Source organism: Eschrichtius robustus, chromosome 15, assembly GCF_028021215.1.
Source record: "Eschrichtius robustus isolate mEscRob2 chromosome 15, mEscRob2.pri, whole genome shotgun sequence".
NCBI classification, from domain to species: domain Eukaryota; kingdom Metazoa; phylum Chordata; class Mammalia; order Artiodactyla; family Eschrichtiidae; genus Eschrichtius; species Eschrichtius robustus.
Genome location: NC_090838.1, coordinates 52,405,139 through 52,426,681, shown reverse-complemented (window position 1 = coordinate 52,426,681; position 21,543 = coordinate 52,405,139). Strand labels below are relative to the sequence as shown.

The 21,543-nt window shown below is 33.9% G+C and overlaps 1 protein-coding gene across 3 annotated transcripts in view; it reads left to right on the top strand.

Annotated features, from left to right (window-relative positions):
- Positions 1-21,543, top strand: part of USP34 (ubiquitin specific peptidase 34) — a 235,613-nt gene that overhangs the window by 186,891 nt on the left and 27,179 nt on the right. For all 3 annotated transcript variants that reach the window (XM_068565002.1, XM_068565001.1, XM_068565000.1), the window contains exons 50-67: positions 1,722-1,875; positions 2,935-3,013; positions 6,299-6,352; positions 6,464-6,559; positions 8,442-8,506; positions 8,600-8,675; positions 8,767-8,814; positions 9,223-9,288; positions 11,063-11,143; positions 12,822-12,907; positions 13,524-13,692; positions 13,798-13,872; positions 15,025-15,176; positions 18,826-18,874; positions 18,962-19,066; positions 19,160-19,204; positions 19,949-20,053; positions 21,171-21,318. In XM_068565002.1, the coding sequence (XP_068421103.1) occupies positions 1,722-1,875; positions 2,935-3,013; positions 6,299-6,352; positions 6,464-6,559; positions 8,442-8,506; positions 8,600-8,675; positions 8,767-8,814; positions 9,223-9,288; positions 11,063-11,143; positions 12,822-12,907; positions 13,524-13,692; positions 13,798-13,872; positions 15,025-15,176; positions 18,826-18,874; positions 18,962-19,066; positions 19,160-19,204; positions 19,949-20,053; positions 21,171-21,318 (1,653 nt within the window). The remainder of the gene's footprint in view (positions 1-1,721; positions 1,876-2,934; positions 3,014-6,298; positions 6,353-6,463; positions 6,560-8,441; positions 8,507-8,599; positions 8,676-8,766; positions 8,815-9,222; positions 9,289-11,062; positions 11,144-12,821; positions 12,908-13,523; positions 13,693-13,797; positions 13,873-15,024; positions 15,177-18,825; positions 18,875-18,961; positions 19,067-19,159; positions 19,205-19,948; positions 20,054-21,170; positions 21,319-21,543) is intronic.

The following is a 21,543-nucleotide window of genomic DNA, read 5'->3' as shown; positions in this document are numbered from 1 at the left end:
AGTGGGATCAGTATTTCAGGATCTCAAGAAGGAGGGAGTGTGGTCAGAAGTATTGAATATTAAAGAAAAGGAACAGTTCCAGTAAGACCATGAGGGAAAATTACCTAACATGTTGAAGATCTCTGGTTATCAGACCAATTTAATTTGGGTGTTGCAGTAGGAAGGTGGATTGCAGCGAATTTAAAATGGCACTTGGTTCGTAAGTAGTTACCTCCAAATTGCTATTATTACGTCCATAAGACCAGTGATTTTCAAACATCTGTGTATATGCCCCAAGGACCATGATGAGGAATGGTAGGTAATAGGTGAGAGGAGAGAAGAAAGCAGAATAGGGCCAGCTCTTACCTTTTCCATTCTTCTTTAGCCAAGAGAAGTTCCATTTTACATAAGAGTCCTGGCAACGTTATGTTTGTATAGAAAGTTATGCTGATTTAAATTTTTAAGATTTGAAGAGCCACCATATTATAAGATTTAGGGAAGAGAACCATATTTTAATCTTTATACTGCATTGCCTGGCACTTAATGAGCATCCAGTAAATGTTTTGCTCTCACTAAATGGGAGCTGAGAGGTATAAACAATGAGTGTGGGCTACTCTTTCAAGAGAAGAACATATCTTTCTTTGAAGAGAGAGGATGGTGACTGTGGCTGTGAGGTGATACAGGGTTAAGGGAGGGAACTTTAAAGTTAGAATTTGAGTATGTTTAGAAGTTGCAGGAAATGAGGCAGAAGAGGTAAGTTTGAAAATAGAGACAAAGTTAAGAAGTTGGCATTGTATATATACATCCTACTTTTTAGGGCATTTTCAAACCATTTGTAAAATTATAGCAAGACTGCATAGTAACTGCTTCACGGTATTTTTCATAATGTCTCCATGTGTGGAAATAGCAAAAATTTATGCCAAGATAAAGGAATTTATTCGGCCACAAGTGATGCATTCAGAGTCAGATCCTAGTACATCCAAACTCCTCAGTCACTGCTCTGACACTCTCAGCCATTTCCTCCTCTTCACCTAATTGTTGCTTCACTTTTCACGTTAGACTGTGCACTCAGGTTAACCAAATCTGCTCTCACTTATTTGCTTCTGATTATGCCTTTCCTTTTGTGATGATGGAAATACAGATCGTAAATCATACATCTTCTGGAGTTTTTTCTTAATATCTCTTGTAATAACTTTTCAAATTTAAATCTCTGTGGGTGGGAAGTATATGTTTTGTTTATTTTGTTTCTGTCTACATAAAGCTCCTAATACACAGTGTTTTCTATGAACTGGTAAAACAGTTGGAAGCATGCTGCCAGTACAATGCTCCATTTTCCTTAGCATGAGACTAACAGGCATAAATATGTTAATACTTTTCAGATCTTGCGTTTGCCTGCTCCTAATAAAGATAATACAAAATGCTTCATTCAGGTTTATCTATTTCAAAAGGAAGAGCCAGATTAAGCAAAAAGAACATATTTTACATTTACATATTACATGGAGATTGTCCCTAGTTATGCACTGACACATGGTTGTTTTTCCAGTGATTTGTATAAATGTTCCTTAAAATTGTAGGCTATGAATGGTGAATGACTAGCATATAGGATTGTTTTGTACCTATTTGAATATATAAAGTATCTGTGCCTATTTCTGTGCATAAAGTATAGTATATAAAGTGATTCTAAGATGTCACTGTGTGTAGTTTTCAAAATTATTGCCATTATTTTATGTAAATCATTCCAGGTTTCAAGGAAGTCAGTGATCATTCAAAAGACGCAGAGAGCTATGAGTATGACTTGATAGGAGTGACTGTTCACACAGGAACAGCAGATGGTGGACACTATTACAGCTTCATTAGAGATATAGTCAATCCGCATGCTTATAAAAACAATAAATGGTGAGTTTTAAATAAATCTTTTTTTCCTCTGTTTTTAAAGTATAAGCTTATGATAGTTTTCTTCTTGAGATACGTTTTCAGATTTTAGTTTTCTAAAAACTTTATAGTTGGGAAAGGGAGCACATAAAATGTTTAAATGAAAGCAGCTTTCAAAAGACAATATGAATCTATCCTTAAACTTTATAGATCTCCAGACTCTTTTGAGAATTTGATAAATTCTCGCCTAAGAAAAATGAACACAGTCAAAGTTCTGCACACAACTTTAGATTCACAGACAATATTGCACCTTCCAAATCTTACCTACCTGTGTTCACTTATTCAAGAACTGTTTACTGAATGCCTTCTATAGGGTGGCCACAAAGTCCTTATGTATTCCAGTTAGAAATTACCTGCATACTCCATTTTCTTCACCTTACCTTTCCCTTCTGACACACGTTCTTTTTATCATCTTTCATCAAGTTAATGGCTGGAAGTCATTCAATCAGTCCTTAATAGCTGGTTTTTGGTCCTCGGATGTTGTTGAGTAAAGTCTCATGTATAGAGACTATTGATGTGCTAGACATTGTTCTAAATATTGGGGATGTACATTGGTAAATTGATCTGCACTTAGCAGAATAGTTTCGTTCAAATATTTCTCACTCTTTATACCCTCATATCCATGGTATCTTTACTTTTTTTTGTCCATTTGAATATAAATTTTGAAATGGCATCTTTATCGTTGTAAGTTTTCCAAGCTCTTAATGTTTTCTGTCTGATAGCTTTACATGTTAGAAAGTTATGCAAACTTTTTATCCTTGCTTTTATGAACTCTTTTGTTACTCCGAGGTTATAAATAGATCTATCAGATTTTAAGGTGGTTATGACTATGTTGTGAAATTATATTCCCAATTTCTAGTGGATTAGAATTGTCAAAACAAGAGCTTAGTTAGAATTTACCACATATTAATAAGTTTGATCAATATTTGTAATATATTAGAATGTAATCTAAATATTTTAAAAAGAGGCACAATACAGATATATTACATATATACTTGATGAATACTATATGCTCTGCTTTAGGTATCTTTTTAATGATGCTGAGGTAAAACCTTTTGATTCTGCTCAACTTGCCTCTGAATGTTTTGGTGGAGAGATGACGGTAAGTTTTATTCAAAATTATAAATGGTTCATGACTTTCCAAGTGCTTTGCAGTATCATAAAATCCAATAGCAGAGTCATGTAACTTTCTTTTAATTCCTATAATTAAATCTAAAATGTATTTGTTTTTTGTTTAGTATAGTTTAGTATGTTTGGAGCGTATACCAGACACTGGAAAATAGTTTTTTTTGAAAATATATTTTAAATTACTATTTTAAATTACTATAGTAACTATTTTAAATTACTATATTTTAAATTACTATTACTGATTAAGAGGGTCTGATTAAGAAGGGTTAAGACTTACAATTGAAAAATAATAGTATAGGAATTGAATTACATTTCCACAAGACATCATGATTAAATAAGTTGCTTACTTAAATGCTTTGGCATTAGAACAGAAAGAAATTACTCTTTATTGACTTACTATGAGAAATCTTTGACAAGGAAGTTGGCTTAAGCTAAACTTTAAAGATTGTTCCTTTAGTGCTTTCTATAACAGTAGCAGCAACCTGGTTATTACTAGTGACAGGATAGAAAAAGATTATCTGTTTTGTAATTATCAGTTAAGATATAAGAAAAGACAATTAGGTTGGAGTAGTGTTACAGTAATTTCACTTCTTCATATGCAGTTTACCCGAGTACCAATTTTCTGAAAACTTTAAAAATAGCCTGTTGATTCTCACAAGTCAAGTATTAAAAAGTAATTTCTGTTTCATAAAGAAGCTCAGATAAAGTTATATTTCCCTTTAATAGCCATGTTTATTGTGAAATAACTGGTCACATTCTGGATTTTAATGAAAAGCCTTTCTTAACTGCTCTTTGATGCTCTTACGTACTATTCTGAATAGAAAAGGAAAATTAGACAAATTCCTAACACTTGGAAAATGAGTAGAAGAAGGAAGGAAATAATGAGTTACTATTGAAGCCATAACTAAACCTATTGCATCTGTAGATGTTATTCCTAGAATATTTCCTCAAAAAAAAAAGAAAGAAAAGATAAACAAGTAAACAGTGCAAAACTCTTCTTTTAAAAGGTAGTTTTTCAGATTGCATGCCCATTTTATTAAGTTTTATATATTTGAAGAGAAATTAAGGAAACAATCCCATTCACCATTGCAACAAAAAGAATAAAAATCCCTAGGAATAAACCTATCTAAGGAGGTAAAAGACCTGTACTCAGAAAACTGTAAGACACTGATGAAAGAAATCAAAGATGACACAAACAGATGGAGAGATATACCATGTTCTTGGATTGGAAGAATCAATATTGTGAAAATGACTATACTACCCAAAGCAGTCTGCAGATTCAATGCAATCCCTATCAAACTACCAATGGCATTCTTCACAGAATTAGAACAAAAAATCTTACAATTCGTATGGAAACACAAAAGACCCCGAATAGCCAAAGCAATCTTGAGAAAGAAAAACGGAGCTGGAGGAATCAGGCTCCCTGACTTCAAACTATACCAAAAGGTACAGTAATTAAGATAGTATGGTACTGGCACAAAAAACAGAAATATAGATCAATGGTACAGGATAGAATGCCCAGAGGTAAACCCAGGCACATATGGGCACCTAATTTACGACAAAGGAGGCAGGAACATACAATGGAGAAATGACAGCCTCTTGAATAAGTGGTGCTGGGAAAACTGGACAGCTACATGTAAAAGAATGAAATTAGAACACTACCTAACACCATACACAAAAATAAACTCCAAATGCATTAAAGACTTAAATGTAAGACCAGACACTATAAAACTTTTGGAGGAAAACGTAGGAAAAACACTCTTTGACATAAACCACAGCAAGATCTTTTTTGACCCACCTCCTAGAGTAACAGAAGTAAAAACAAAAATAAACAAATGGGACTTAATTAAACTTAAAAGCTTTTGCACAGCAAAGGAAACCATAAACAAGACAAAAAGACAACCCTCAGAATGGGAGAAAATATTTGCAAGTGAAACAACAGACAAAGGATTAATCTCCAAAATATACAAACAGCTCATGGAGCTCAATATCAAAAAAACAAACAATCCAGTTAGAAAATGGGCGGAAGACCTAAATAGACATTTCACCAAGGAAGACATAGAGACAGCCAAGAGGCACATGAAAAGATGCTCAACATCACTAATTATTAGAGAAATGCAAATCAAAACTACAATGAGGTATCACCTCACGCAGGTCAGAATGGCCATTATCAAAAAAGCTAGAAACAGTAAATGCTGGAAAGGGTGTGGTGAAAAGGGAACCCTCGTACACTGCTGGTGGGAATGTAAATTGATACAGCCACTATAGAAAACAGTATGGAGGTTCCTTAAAAAACTAAAAATAGAACTGCCATATGACCCAGCAATCCCACTACTGGGCATATACCCTGAGAAAACCATAATTCAAAAAGAGACATGCACCACAGTGTTCATTGCAGCACTATTTACAAAGCCAGGACATGGAACCAACCTAAATGTCCATTGACAGATGAATGGATAAAGAAGATGTGGCACATATATACAATGGAATATTACTCAGCCATAAAAAGAAACGAAATTCAGTTATTTGTAGTGAGGTGGATGGACCTAGAGTCTGTCATACAGAATGAAGTAAGTCAGAAAGAGAAAAACACCATATGCTAACGCACATGTGTGGAATCTAAAATAAAAAAAAAAATGGTACTGATGAACCTAGTTGCAGGGCAGGAATAATGGGGTAGGCATAGAGAATGGACTTGATGACATGGGGTGGGAGGGCGAAGCTGGGGCGAAGTGAGAGTAGCATCAACATATATACACTACCGAATGTAAAATAGTTGGCTGGTGGGAAGCAGCAGCATAGCACAGGGAGATCGGCTTGGTGCTTTGCGATGACCTAGATGGGTGGGATAGGGAGGATGGGAGGGAGGCTCGGGAGGGAGGGGATATGGGGACATGTGTATGCATATGGCTGATTCACTTTGTTGTGCAACAGAAACTAACATGGTATTGTGAAGCAATTATATTCCAATAAAGATCTATTGAAAAAAAAAGGTAGTTTTTCAGATTGCAAGTCCATTTTATTAAGCTTTGTATTATTGATGGTAAAGTACCTTAAAAATGTTTTGGATCTTTTTTTTAAAGTACATACTCCTAGCCAAAAACTTCTATCAAAGATTTTTCTGAATATAATGCTATTTGAGAACTATTTACAAAGTTGCTATAAAGTATAAAATAGCTATTTATGAAATATTTTATATATAAATATAGCTGAGTGTACCCATTTCTTAAAGAAGGAAAACTTTCATTTTTTTAAACAGACCAAGACCTATGATTCTGTTACAGATAAATTTATGGATTTCTCCTTTGAAAAGGTAACCATTTCTTTCATGTATAATTGTACATTGTTTTCCGACTTCCATGTTATCTACTTTTATAGTTATACTATGTCAAAATGAAAATATACTTTTTTTTCCCTCTTAAAGACACACAGTGCTTATATGCTGTTTTACAAACGCATGGAACCAGAGGAAGAAAATGGCAAAGAATACAAATTTGATGTTTCATCTGAATTACTAGAGGTATAAGTTAATTTAACTTTAGCAACAATTTAAAAACATGTTAAGTATTTATGCAAGTATTAGTTCTAGAATATAAAAGCAGGCTATATAAACAACATCATTAGTATCTGTAATCCGAGGTAAGCCTTAACCCTGTTTACAAATAGTCTTGGTAATACTGACATACAACAGGTGAATGTAAAGTGAAAGAGATTAAAGGGAGTGGAAAACAATTATTAGTAACATTTAAGAAAAATAAGAAAGGTAAAAATGGTTGATGGAATAAGCGCAAGCTCACAATTAACTTGTATGGTTGGTGATATTCTTGGATTGGGTGATAGGACTGTGAATGTTCCTTTTCTTACGCTTCATATTATACACAAGCGTACAGTGTATTTTAAATGCATTTAAAATATGTATTATTATTTTAATATGTGTCTCATCTGTAGTAATGAGCTCTCTTCGTTTCGTATGTAGTTAAGTGATAATGTTAGGGGTTTATAAAAAGTGTGCACACTCAGTGTATGTTGTATCATTGTTGTAAACTGACTCTGCCAAAAGTACAAAAAAATAAATCTCCAGAAAGGTATACCTGATACAAGTGTACTCTTCCATGTAGACAATTATACTTTTACTCTCTGACTGATTGATATTTGCACTATTGTGGTCAAGTCTTAAAACTGAGTGGATTTTGTTCCCCAAACACTTTTAATGGTATCTTGCCTACCTGTAATTTACAGATAAAGAGCCAAGAATATTATCTTCTTCCAAACCCTCTAAATTAGGTTTACCAGCAGAATTAGATGCTTCACTAGATGTCAAGCTATTAAACTCACCTGTTTATACAAAGATTTATTTCAACTGCTATCATAATAGCAAAATAAAATAGATTATAATCATCATGATGTGCAAGACTTTGTGTCCCCAGGGTATTCAGACAAATGTACACCATGTTCTAGATGAGGACCCAACAGTATTTAAAGATAGCCACCCACATGTGAAATAAAATGAAATTTTACATAAAACCTTAATGATGTACAGTTGGCATTTGAACAACACAGGCTTGAACTGCAAGGGTCCACTTACACATGTTTTTTTTTTTTTTTCCAATAAATACAGGATCTATAAGTAAACATGAATTTCTTTTTCACATTGTTTTCTTTTTTCTTTTTTAAATTTTATTTATTTTTGGCCGCGTTGGGTCTTCGTTGCTGCGCGCAGGCTTTCTCTCGTTGCAGCGAGCGCGGGCTACTCTTCATTGCGGTGTGCAGGCTTCTCATTGTGGTGGCTCCTCGTTGCGGAACACAGGCTCTAGGCGCCTGGGCTTCAGTAGTTGTGGCTCGCAGGCTCTAGAGCACAGGCTCAGTAGTTATGGCGCACAGGCTTAGTTGCTCTGTGGCATGTGGAATCTTCCCAGATCAGGGCATGAACCTGTGTCCCCTGCATTGGCAGGCAGATTCTTAACCACTGTGCCACCATCAGGGAAGTCCCTTATTTTGCCAGTTTTTAAACATAAACCTTTCTCTCATAATCTGTTCTTACCAAAATATCAGTGTACCATAGTTTTCATGTATGTTATCAACGTTAACATAATTTTATTCATTATATATTTGCTCTTCAGACAGATGGGATTTCAGAGTTCTTACTTTTAAAATTTTAATAAATTAAAAAAAAAGAAACAGCGTGATCGCTTGAGGTAACCAGATAAGTAGTGATAAATAGGATCAGGTTTAGTAACTACTTCCATATTCCATTTACCTGGAAAAAAGTCAACATGAATTTTAAGTGCATGTATATTTTTTGTTTCTTCTAGAGCAAGTCTTATTTTGTCTAATAAAAATATTGGTAAAATGTTATGAAGCAAATGCTTTCTGATATCTAATGTTAACATTTTTTTCTTCAGTGGATTTGGCATGATAACATGCAGTTTCTTCAAGACAAAAACATTTTTGAACATACATATTTTGGGTAAGCTTGGCAGATTTAATAAGATTTTTTTGTTACACATTTTTTAAAAATCTTATTTTGTAAGAATTTTAACCTATTGTTTTCAAATTCTAGGTTTATGTGGCAGTTGTGTAGTTGTATTCCCAGTACATTACCAGATCCTAAAGCTGTGTCCTTAATGACAGCAAAGGTAATATATGTATAGACTTAGGTAATTTCTTCAAAATGGGTGACTTTAAAATAATCAAATCTTTTTTGCTTAATTTTATCTTTTCTTGCAGTTAAGCACTTCCTTTGTCCTAGAGACATTTATTCATTCAAAAGAAAAGGTATGTGTTTTACTTCGTAAACTTTTGTGCCATTCATGTCATTTATCAGATATCTTTTTTTTTTAATTTATTTTTTATTTTTGGCTGCGTTGGGTCTTCATTACTGCGTGGGCTTTCTGTAGTCGCAGTGAGCGGGGGCTACTCTTCATTGCAGTGCACAGCCTTCTCATTGTGGTGGCTTCTCTTGTTGTGGAGCATGGGCTTCAGTAGTTGTGGCTCGTAGGCTCTAGAGTGCAGGCTCAGTAGTTGGAGCGCATGGGCTTAGTTACTCCGCGGCATGTGGGATCTTCCTGGACCAGGGCCTGAACCCGTGTCCCCTGCATTGACAGGCGGATTCTTAACCACTGCACCACCAGGGAAGCCCCAGATATCTCCTAATACCTTCAGTAACTTCTTTTTCTTTTATAGCCCACAATGCTTCAGTGGATTGAACTGTTGACCAAACAATTTAATAATAGTCAAGCAGCTTGTGAGGTGAGGTGAATAATTCAACAAACAATGCATAGCTTAAGATTCACTTTCTTGTTTTGTTTTCTTTTATTCTTAACTTAGATGCTATAACAAAATTGTTTTATCTATTATAAATCATAGGGAGCCAGTGTAAGTTGTTCCTAAAATTACTTGATTGCCAAGAGAAATTTATAATTAATGTATCAAATTCATTACATTGATTAAATAATCGATTTTTAAGTTACTTAAAAATCCTTGGGTTCCCCCCACCATGTATTGGAAGGAAAAAGTATAGAAAATGCAGAACTGTACCAGATATTTCTTACCTACTTTTGCATGCTACCAGAAAATACTGAAAAATGCTTATCTCCCTTCCCCCTCTGAGAAAAAATGCATATATCCCAGTAGATCAGTTTATGTCCTATTTTATCTTTTCCCATATTACATTATAAGAGAAACATACATCCCTAAGGATAGTATGCACACAGGTAATAAACACGTAGCCATATTGCCATCTTACTATCGTTTATCATTTGTGATGATCTCCCAGAGTGGTGTGTACCTTTCTAGGAATGCAAGTCTTATAAATTCCCATAAGTGGGAGACAGCAGCATAGTGTACAATAGATGAAATTAGTTGAAGATTTTTTTCATATGTAGAAGGTTTTTAGAAAGATTTTTTTTTTTAATTTTTTTCAGTCGGTTTGTTTGAATTAGTATTCAAACAAGGTCCACATTTTGCTTTTGTCTTGTAAATCTCTTTTCATCTAAAATACAGTTGACCCTTGGACAACACGGGTTTGAACTGTGTGGGTCCACTCATACACAGATTTTTTCAATAAATACGTACAGTACCGTACAATCTGTGGTTGGTTAAATCTGAGGATGTGGAGGAACCTAAGATACAGAAGGTCAACTATGGGACTTGAGTATCTGCAGATTTTTGTGTATGCTGGGGCTCCATACCAAGGAGCAACTGTAGTTACCTTCTGTTTTTTTTTTCCCCTCTGTACCACTTTCTCATTTGTTCTGCAGGATTTTCCACATGCTGGCTTTGATCTAGTGCATCCTTTGGGTGTTATTTAACATACTCCTCTATTCCTTTCCATCTTCATGATTTTTAAAAAACTGTTCGGTAAAAAAAAAAAAAAAAAATTGTTCAGTAGATGCAGAAGCTTGATTAGGTCATAAATTGTTTTGTTTTTGTTGTTTTTTTTAATAAAGTTGCAACTTCAGTTTTTTCACTAAGGATTTGCCTCTGGAACTCTCTCAAGGAGTTAAAATTCTCTACAGTTGTCAGTAATTATGTGTGTGCATAAATAGGCAGTACAGTTCAATAGAGGAGTTAAATATGTGATTAAGAGATATCTTGAAATTAATGGGAAATTGTCTTAGCTAAGCGTAAAGAAGAGTGTTTTTTGTTATCAACAGAACATAAATTGGTTTTAAACAGAAAGTTTATCATACTCAGATAGTATATTATTAATAGGAACAAAAAATTCGACAGTGTGACATTTAAGTCTAAGAGGAAAATAGTATTTGACTTTATTAAGAACTGCAGGTTGTCATCATGTAGGTTCTACACTATAATGTAAATGGCATCCATGGAATTCTGTATTGAGATGACCTTGATTATGACTTTAGACATTTTAGATTTTACACTTTCTACCAATTGAAGAATCTTTTTTGGTAAGAATTTAAAGGAATTCAAATGTCAACTAGAATTAAAATCTTTGTGTGATTTGTATCCCAATTGACAAGTATTGATTGAATGTTAAAATCACACTATTTACTTACAGTGGTTTTTGGACCGCATGGCTGATGATGATTGGTGGCCAATGCAGATACTAATTAAGTGCCCTAATCAAATTGTGAGACAGGTAAGAAAAAATTTATTTGAAAGTGGCTTTCAAGTTAATTGTTCTGAATTTGCCTGTGAATATATTTTAACCCAGCATTGAAAGTAGTTTGAAAAGATCGACCTCTTATCACAAAAGTCATTTTGCTCTTATTTTCACCAGCTTCTTTTGGCAAATCAGCTATCATTCCAGTCAAGTGATTAAAATCATTCACATTTCCTGGTTATAGGAAGATAGCTTATAACTGCCTATTTTCTCAGATCCTACTTTGATGTATGAGTTGTACTGATTCTTTTTCAGATCCTTAGATATTCTAACCATGGTAGGGTACTGTAATGGCCTTGAAAGTTAAATGAATATAGTGTATAACTTATTTCTGTGACAGATTCTCAGCTGTCACATGAATCAATTTGTTTTTCTTAAATCATTGGAAAAATTAACAAGGAAGAAAAATACATATGGATTTATGACAAAACCAAAAATTTAATCTGAAATATGCTACTTTCAGTTATAATTGAGATACAATTCTTATATCATAAAATTTAGCAAAACTTTTCAAAGTGTAAAATTTAGTGGTTTTTAGTATATTCCCAAATATGTGACCATCATCTATCTAATTTTATAACACCCCCAAAAGAAATCCCATACTTATGAGCAATCACTTCCATTTTATCCTGTCCCTTCTCTTCAGCCCCTGGCCACCATTAATATACTTTCTGCCTCTGTGGGTTTGCCTATTCTCACCATTTCATTTGAATAGAATCACACAGTATGTGGTCTTTTGTGACTGGCTTTTTTGATTTAACAGTGTTTTCAAGGTTCACCCATGTTGTGACTTGTATCTGTACTTTATTTCTTCTTATTGCCAAATAATATTCTATATACCAAATTTTGTTTATCTATTCAGCAGTTGATGAACACTAGTGATGTTTCCACTTTTTTGCTGTTTTGAATAACACTGCTATGAACATTTGTGTACAGATATTTGTGTGGACATGTGTTTTCAGTTCTTTTGGATATATACATTGGAGTGAATTGCTGGGTTGTAACATTCTTAGGAACTACCAAACTTTTTTTCATGATGTCTGCACCAGTTTACATTCCCACCAGCAATCTGTGAAGGTTCCAGTTTTGCTACATCTTCTTCAACATTTGTTTATTGTCTTCTTGATTTTAGCCATTCTAATGGGTGTGAAGTAGTATCTCATTGTAGTTTTGGTTTGCATTTCCTTAATGATTAATGATAGTAAACATCTTTTCGTGTGCTTATTGGCCATTTGTATATCTTAATCCATATTTTTTGGATAAACTTAAATCGCATTTCCTTCTCCTAGTCATTGAATTCTGATAAGCAGCTGTCCTGCCCCACTCCACTCTTCTGAAAGAGATGGATGCCAAGTTTTCTTTCCTCTGTCTCCACTAGTAAAGGAGGTTTCATGAAGCTTTGTTATTTGGTAATCTCTATTACTGAAACCTAAAGTTTGTTTTTGCTTTTTCCCTTATAAAATTGTTTTTCAAGCTAACTCTACCTTTTATCTTCAGTCTGTAGTTGAGACTCCAGGAAAGCTTTAGAATGTCAAAAGATAATCTGTGGGCAAGATATAAATGGGTAGCAGAATTTTTAATCATGTTCATTTTTCAGTGTCTTTGTTACCTGATGTGAGTTGACTCTTAGGTTGTCCTATCTTTTCATTTATAGATGTTTCAGCGTTTGTGTATCCATGTGATTCAGAGACTTAGACCTGTGCATGCTCATCTCTATCTACAGCCAGGAATGGAAGATGGGTAAGAAGTATACCTTTTGAACTGAACATTTTTTAAAAATTTATTTATTCATTTATTTATTCATTTATTTATTCACTTATTTAACATATTTATTTATTTATTTGGCTGTGCTGGGTCTTAGTTTCATTGCGGCATGCGAACTCTTAGTTGCAGCATGCATGTGGGATCTAGTTCCCTGACCAGGGATCAAACCCGGGCCCCTGCATTGGAAACACAGAGTCTTAGCCACCAGACCACCAGGGAAGTCCCTGAACATTTTATTTTTAAGTTTTTTGATTATCTGCCTATGAAGTATTTTTAAATATCCACACTGAAATATTTAGGTTCTCCTATTTAAAAATAATCTGTAATAATATAAATCAAGAAGGAAAACTTTTGTTTTATTTTTATTTAATTGCATTTTCAAAATCCTCTACAAGTAACCTTGACTTAGTCTTTTTGTTTTGATTTCAGAGAGACATGATAACTGGAATCCAACTATTTGTATTATTGTAATTGGTATTCATTATTACAAAGATGAAAGAGATAAATTCAGGTTTTTAAAATATTTCTCCTCCCAAAATATCTATCCCCAGACTTCATACTTTTTCTAAGATATATAAAATTGTGTTTTCAGGTCTGATGATATGGATGCTTCAGTAGAAGATATAGGTGGTCGTTCATGTGTCACTCGATTTGTGAGAACTCTGTTATTAATCATGGAACATGGTGTAAAGCCTCACAGTAAACATCTTACAGAATATTTTGCCTTCCTTTATGAATTTGCCAAAATGGGTGAAGAAGAGGTGAGGCTATATCTTGTTTATTTCTGGTATTATGTACTTATTTTCAGTATTTAAAACTTAATTTGTTTTTATTTTATATTTTTAAATCAATATTTTTATTTTTAGAGCCAGTTTTTGCTTTCACTGCAAGCCATATCTACAATGGTACATTTTTACATGGGAACCAAAGGACCTGAAAATGTAAGTACAATTCTGTCTCATATCAGGGATTTAGAGGCCATGTTTTCAAGTTTGCATCATAGAAACATACTAGATTCCTTTGAAGTCCCTTCTAGCCCTGATATTAAATGATTTTAAGGGTCTATGTTTGGTTGATATTTTTAATGGATATAGCAAGAGAAGAAACAGTCAAATGATAGATTTCACTGGTATGGCCCTGGATCAAAGCAAATAAATTTAGGCAAAATGGCCATTACCTGCTTTAGGGTCTTATCAGTAGCATGTTGTGTTTTGGTGAACATTTTTGCTGGCCATATTTTTAAAGCCCTTTGCTATATTAAGTCTGTCAGTCTTCCAAAAATTCAATTCATAATATTAAAACTATTACATCAATTTTGTGTTGTCTGTAATGACCACATTGGATTGAATGCTCTCTTTGCTCTATCTTATTTAATCCTTGTTGCAACCCTAAGAGGTAAGTACTGTTGTTATCTCCATTTTACAGATGGGGAACTTGAGGCATAAAGAAGTTAACTTGTTTTAGATCACAGTGAGTTAGGCTTTGACCCTTGGTTAGAATCCTGAACGAAACTGTTAGCTACTGTGCTGTAATGGTTCTCCAAATATGTACTGTTATTATCTAATTTCAGCCTAGATGTCTACTTATTTAGACTGCTTTTCTTTTGCTTTGTTAGATCATAAAATCTTTTCAGTGTTGCATTTCAAACCCCAAATGAATATCTCTTTGAAATACCTACTGTTTGGATTATCTGAAAACTGCAAATATGGATTCCTTAATTTGTGTAACTGGTATTTTTATTAAATATGAAATACCGTTTTATCATACTCATATAAATATTGTTCCTGATTTATCTTCCAAAGAGCTTGCCTATAAGAAAAAAAATTATTATTAAAGAATTTATAGCTTTAGGTAAGGTAAATACAATATTGGGAATTATTGTTCTTTACAGTTCTGCCTATTAAATCTAAAATTGTCCTGAATGTGGTTTAGACTTTTAAAGTTAAGGTTAGGCCTTTGAGTGGTTATTTTTCATGATACATGCTCCTGCCACTGTCTACCCTGCATTGTTATGTAAGACAATCAAGCTCTTTTCTCTCAACATAATGTTAAAAAATAATATTATATTAAAAATGAATTGTGTTATGTTCTAGCCTCAAGTTGAAGTGTTGTCAGAGGAAGAAGGGGAAGAAGAGGAGGAGGAAGAAGATATACTCTCTCTGGCAGAAGAAAAATACAGGCCAGCTGCTCTTGAAAAAATGATAGCTTTAGTTGCTCTTTTGGTTGAACAGTCTCGCTCAGAAAGGTGAAATGTTTCAACATTCAAAATGCTTAAAGCATGTTTGATTTTATTCTTTTTACATAATTGTTTTATCATTATTAACTCAGTAGCTTTTGTTACTTAATTCCTTTTAAATAATAACAACACTTTCCATCAACTCTTGTAGCGTAAGTATTTCGATCCTTTGTACCAAACTCTTACTTTGCCTGAGTCATGTTAGAAATATACATTGAAGAAATATACAGTAAAATATCTAGCAAAATTATATGTGCATTCATCCTTTGACCTAGCAACCCCACTTCTGGGATTCTGTTTCCAAAACACCAAAAGATGTATGTGCAGTGCTGTTTATTGAAGCAGTGTTTATAAACAGCAAAAGACTGAAAATGTCCACAAAGATGGTACAAGTTGAAGAAACAGAGCATCCACGTGATAGAGGACTCTGTAGCAGAAAGAAAACAGGCAGTATGGAATGTATGTGTACTACCATGGAGAGATCTTTAAGATACATATCACTGAGGTGAAAAAAGACAAGGTGGACAAAAGTATATATAGTATGCTACTTTTTTTTTTCTTTTGGCTACACAGCATGGCCTATGGGATCACCGAGTCCTAACCACTGGACCACCAGGGAATTCCCTATAGTATGCTACTTTTTAAGAAGGGGAGGCTGTGAGACACAAAGTGAGTGAGAGAGGGAGAGAGAGTGTGTGTGTGTGTGTGTGTGCGTGCGTGCGTGCAACCAAGCCTCATTATTCACGGATCTCCAATTTGTGAATTCTCCTACTTAACTTAAATTTATTTGTAATCCCCAAATCAGTACTTGTGAAGCATTTACAGTGATTTGTGGATTACAGAATGTACAGAGTGGCAAAAAATTGGAGTTAACCCGACACACACTTCTCCAGCTGAGGTCAAACATGGTGACACTCTGCCTTCTTGTTTCGGTGCTCAAATTGTAAACAAATTTTTGTTTGCAATATATGCCACATTTTTCACATTTATGCTTTTTGTTGGTGATTTGGCTGTTTAAAAATGGTCCCAAGCATAGTGCCAAGTGCTGTCTAGTGTGTTCCTAAGCTCAAGAAGGCCATAATATGCCTTAAGGAGAAAGTACACATTAGATAAGCTTCATTCAGGTTTGAGTTACAGTGCTGTTTGCTCTGTATTCAGTGCTAATGAGTCAACATTAAATCAGGTGTCTTTAAACAGAAACACACATTAAACAAGGTAACATATTGATCTATTGATGAAAATGTTATGACCAGAGGTTCAGAGGAACCTAAGTGTATGTTTTCCCTATGAGCAGTGATTCAGTGTTCACTAATTCAGTGTTCGCAGCTCTTTATAGAACGTAAGTACTACAAATAACAAGAATTGACTATTTTTCTAATTGAAGACTAAATTTTTAAAAATAAATTTTAAAAGTTTCCAGTGGTTGGGGGAGGGGAAAACAGGCTGGAGGGGACAGGAATGAAAGTTTGACTTCTTTGAATATAGTACACTGTTTTGTTTTTTAGATTTATCTTTGGAATCATGTAAATGTTTTCTATAATTATAAATAAATTAATAAAATGCAATCCCTAAAAATCAAAAGCAGACTGAAATAAATGAGCCTAACTGTATATTGAGTTGGTGACATAGCCACTGGAGAGGAATTAAAGTGACTTTAGAACACATTGATTTAACTGTAATTTTTAGTGGGATGTACCTGAAGGACAAAAAGAATTGTAAAATTATTCTCAAGTGTTTTACTAATTATATTGTGAGTAGTAGTATAATTAGAATTATTATTCTGAAACTGTATTATAGAATAAAACAAATAGATAATTGTTAATGTCATTAGAAAACCAAGATTTTCAGGAAAAGAAAAGAGAAATACAAATATAAAATTGTAGGATGTTTACATAATTTCTTCAAAACTAAATTTGAATTTGGGAATATCAGTAGAGTTCATGGTATATTTTGTCTTAAGCAAACAAAAAATGTATTATGTATCTCCATTTTCTGAGAAGGCCTAGAAATCCTGTCCAACCCAAAAATCAGTGAGTGCCCCTGGCATCTAGATAACATTTCCCACTGAAAAAAATCAAGGTTCCTTGGGAAAATGGCTAATTCCAGGTCTTGGGCAAGAAATGAATGGGAAGCTTCGAACATTTTGTCATTTTGGAAAGCAAGGAGGCTATCAAAGACTACTGAGGTCATGTTAAAAGGTCTCAAGAGTCAACTTAAGGAGGTTTCTACTGGTCACAGATTGGACAGCTTGAGCATCAATAATAGTAATAACAACTGCAAGTGGACTAAAACACATCATGGATGCTTACATCCATGAGTTCATAATGATACCTAAAAACAAAATTTTAAAAATTATTGACAACCTTTGGAGTATATTAAGAAACCCAGTAACAATTTTGGAAACTTATTAATAAAGGAACAATATCAAGTATTTATCTTACCTGCAAGAATTATACTTCATGGCAACCAAATGGTAAATGAGAGGGATGTTCATCGTCATAGAGGTTTTTGAGCTAATAAATGAGCAAGTAATGCTGGAATTAGGATATCAATATTTTGCATCCCAAATGCAATAATGGATCTAGGAAATGATCATCATGGGCTGAAAACATTACAAAAAGAGGTACAACTTTTCATTGTGTGCCTCCTGATGAAAGTTCACACTACCATTTATAAGGTATTCTTGATTAAAAAGTCAAACCTAGATCTGATCAAGTCTCTAGATCTAATAACTACCAGTTTACAGGAAATACGGGGACAGAGGAATATGTTAAAACAGCACACCAAGGATATAATCAGCAAAATGGAAATGTGGGAAATTCTACAGGTCAAACCACCTGCTTTCTTCAACAGATTAATTGCAAGATAAAAACAAAATCGGAGGGGAAACCAGTTGTCTAAAAGAGATTTAAAAGACATTTCAACCACTGTCAACAGAGGACTTTATTTGGATCCTGATTCAAACAAATTATAAAAAAATTTTTTAGAAACTTGAGGAAATTGTACATTGACTGGATCTTGTATGATAATAAGAAATTGTTAATTTATTTTAGGTGTGAATAATGGTAGTGTTGTTTATGTTTTTGAAATTTATGTTTGAGATATGTATTGAAATTTATGGACTAAGTGATAAAATATCTGGAATTGCTTCAAAATAGTTCATATTTGAATGAGTAGGAGGTACAGATGAATCAAGACTGACCGTAAGGTGGCAGTTTGCAACTGAGTGATGGGATGCTTATAGTATTCTATTTTTGTATGTGTTTGAAATTTTCTATAATAAGTTAAAGAAATATGCAGTAATTTTAAACTTGAAAGTGAAATTCTCTATTTCTTAGAAGTTCGTTTTGTTTTGAAGGTTCTCATGTCAACAAAATGCTCTCTAAATTAGACCCATCCTAGTGTTACAGTACACCAAAATATTGAGTTAATTAAATGGAAATAAAGTAAATTTGGACTTCTATGTACCAATCTTGGAATTTTGAAAAATTGTGTCTAGTGAGCAAGTCTAGCTAGCAGAAAGTTCAAAAATCATTTTATGATGGTGGCTTGGTACACTTGTAATTGAATCAACAATTTTGTTATGTGTCATGATGCAAATGGCTATAAAGTAGTATAGAGGAAAGAAAAACTTATTTCCACTAATGTTTTCTTTCAGGCATTTGACATTATCACAGACTGACATGGCGGCATTAACAGGAGGAAAGGTAATACCGTCTCAATATTAGACCACTTGATAATCACAAAAATAACAACAAAATAGTTCTTAAATGAACAACTTTTGCTTTTAACAGGGATTTCCCTTCTTGTTTCAACATATTCGTGATGGCATCAATATAAGACAAACTTGTAATCTGATTTTCAGCCTTTGTCGATACAATAATCGACTTGCAGAACATGTAAGTGCTGAGAAACAGTCTTAAAAGTTTTTTGATAATTTGTAGAAGAATATCCTGAAATTATCCCCTTTGTTTTGTTTTGTTTTGTTTTAGATTGTATCTATGCTTTTCACATCAATAGCAAAATTGACTCCTGAGGTATGTAGACATCTATTCATTCATGTTTTTCAAACTACTGTCAGCACTGACAATGCTTTCAAATGAACCTTTCTAATTGTTTCTGGGAAAAAATGTATCAAGGCTTCCCTCATAATACAACAACCTATTTTAACTATGTAACTTGAATAAACTGAATTACTTCTTCACATCTTGTCACAAATGTCATTTTCCCAATTAAATATAAATTTACGTATAAGTTGAATATATCAGAGTGCCACCTAGATACTGAGCTTTAAAGTTGTTTGGTTTGAAGCTATATCATATTGTACCTTAGAAGAAAGTAGGCTAACCAGAATTCTGCCTAGGTGGAGAAGTATGTATTTTCATAAAATGAAAATGTTATAGCTACTTTGGTAATACATGTCAAATATTAATATAAATTATACCTCAGAGAGCAAAGGTTGCTGTAGGAAACTTTTAATCTAAATTTTTCTATAAACATGGTTGTCTCATTAACAAGAGTTTTGATACTTTTTTTCCCAAATTGACATCCAGAAAAATAGACGTTTTCTGTTACATGTGGCTCCCACGCAATTGACACTGTATCCTGAGCTCACCCTTCTGCTTTATGAGAGTTCAGGTTCATATGTATGAGTACTGAGCTCTCTAACCTAATACAGCAGATTTAAATGTGATCTGTAGAAGAGTTATACTTCTTTGTTTTCCGCTGGAAATGATGGGTTCAAACAGATCTAAATACACAGTCGTGTATGTGTCTTATAGGCAGCCAATCCTTTCTTTAAATTGTTGACTATGCTAATGGAGTTTGCTGGTGGACCTCCAGGAATGCCTCCCTTTGCATCTTACATTCTGCAGAGGATATGGGAGGTAAGTCTTGCAGCAGATGTTTTAGTGTTTATTTTTCCGAGGGCTTTATTTTTCTAACACAATCACTCACATTTTAAGTACTAGTTTCTTCTTGCTTGGGTAACTCAGAATGGTTTTAGTAAGTCACAGGTCAAGGGAAGAAGAGATGCTTTAGTCAGAAGATCTAGGGGAAAAAAGAGTTCTTCCCTAGTGTCTCAGATGTTTAAAGACTTTCTCGTAGAGTCATAAACAGTCTTCCGCCCATCCGAGGTCCTCATTCCCGTATCCTCAAAAAAGATTCTGTGAAGTGGTAGAAGCCCTAGAAATACAAACCAGGTGCTTTCAGCAGTTGATAGAAAATACAGAGGAAATACCAACCACTTCCTTTCTTCCAGAGTGACTGCTGAGGTTACAGAATTTCTTCTTAGTGAGTGTTGGAAATGCCCACTCTCTAGACCAGGGGCCTGGCAGACTTTTTCTCTTCATAGTCCAGATAGTAAATATTTTAGGCTTTGTGGGCCATATGGTCTCTGTTAGAACCATTCAACTGCTGTTTTACCATAAAACCAGCCATAGACAAAATGTAAGTGAGTGGGCATAGTTGTGTTCCAATAAAAACTTAAAAACAGGCAAACCGCAGAAGCCGTAATTTTGGCTCCTGAGAGCCATAATTTTCCAACCCCTACTCTAGATTCCTAGGATTTCCTTTTCCAATGAAAAAAATCTTCCCAGCAGTATAGTGAGCTAGTTTTCATTCTCACTTATAGAAGCAGATTGGGCAAACAGTAAGAAAAGTAAAGATGGCAACTGTAGAGAATTAAAAGCACTTTTAAATAACTTTGTAAACTTAAGACCTTAAAGGTCATTGAGTTCTCTTATTGGTCCTGTGTTAGAGTCCTTGGTTATTATAATTTTATTTCGTAAACTAATGACAAATTCTCCTTGAACATATTCCTGTTAATAAAAATAAGTGGCTTTAAAAATGGGAAAAAACATGGGTGTGAAACTTCTTTCAGGCTCTAGTTTTCAAAAAACTATTTAGCTTTAAAGTGTCTGATGCACATACCAAAAGTAAGTTTAAAAAAGTAACTGCTCATTCAGTTAGCCTTATATTCTGTTCTTGTCATTTTACTTGTAGGTAATTGAATACAATCCTTCTCAGTGTCTGGATTGGTTGGCAGTGCAGACACCCCGAAATAAACTGGCACACAGCTGGGTCCTACAGAATATGGAAAACTGGGTCGAGCGGTTTCTTTTGGCTCACAATTATCCTAGAGTCAGGACTTGTAAGTCAAGTATTCAGAATTTAAGAAACCATTTTGTTGTTGTTCCACGTTTTGTTTTGTTTTTTGTTTGTTTTAAGGTGATCATAATATGCCCATTGTATAATACAAAAAGGCTCTTAGAGATATTGTTTTAAACGCCAAAGTTATATTAGTATTTGAAAACCTATGGCGATGTTTTACAAATATCTATAGTGTTTTTGTTTTTTTAAGGATAGGAAACTATGT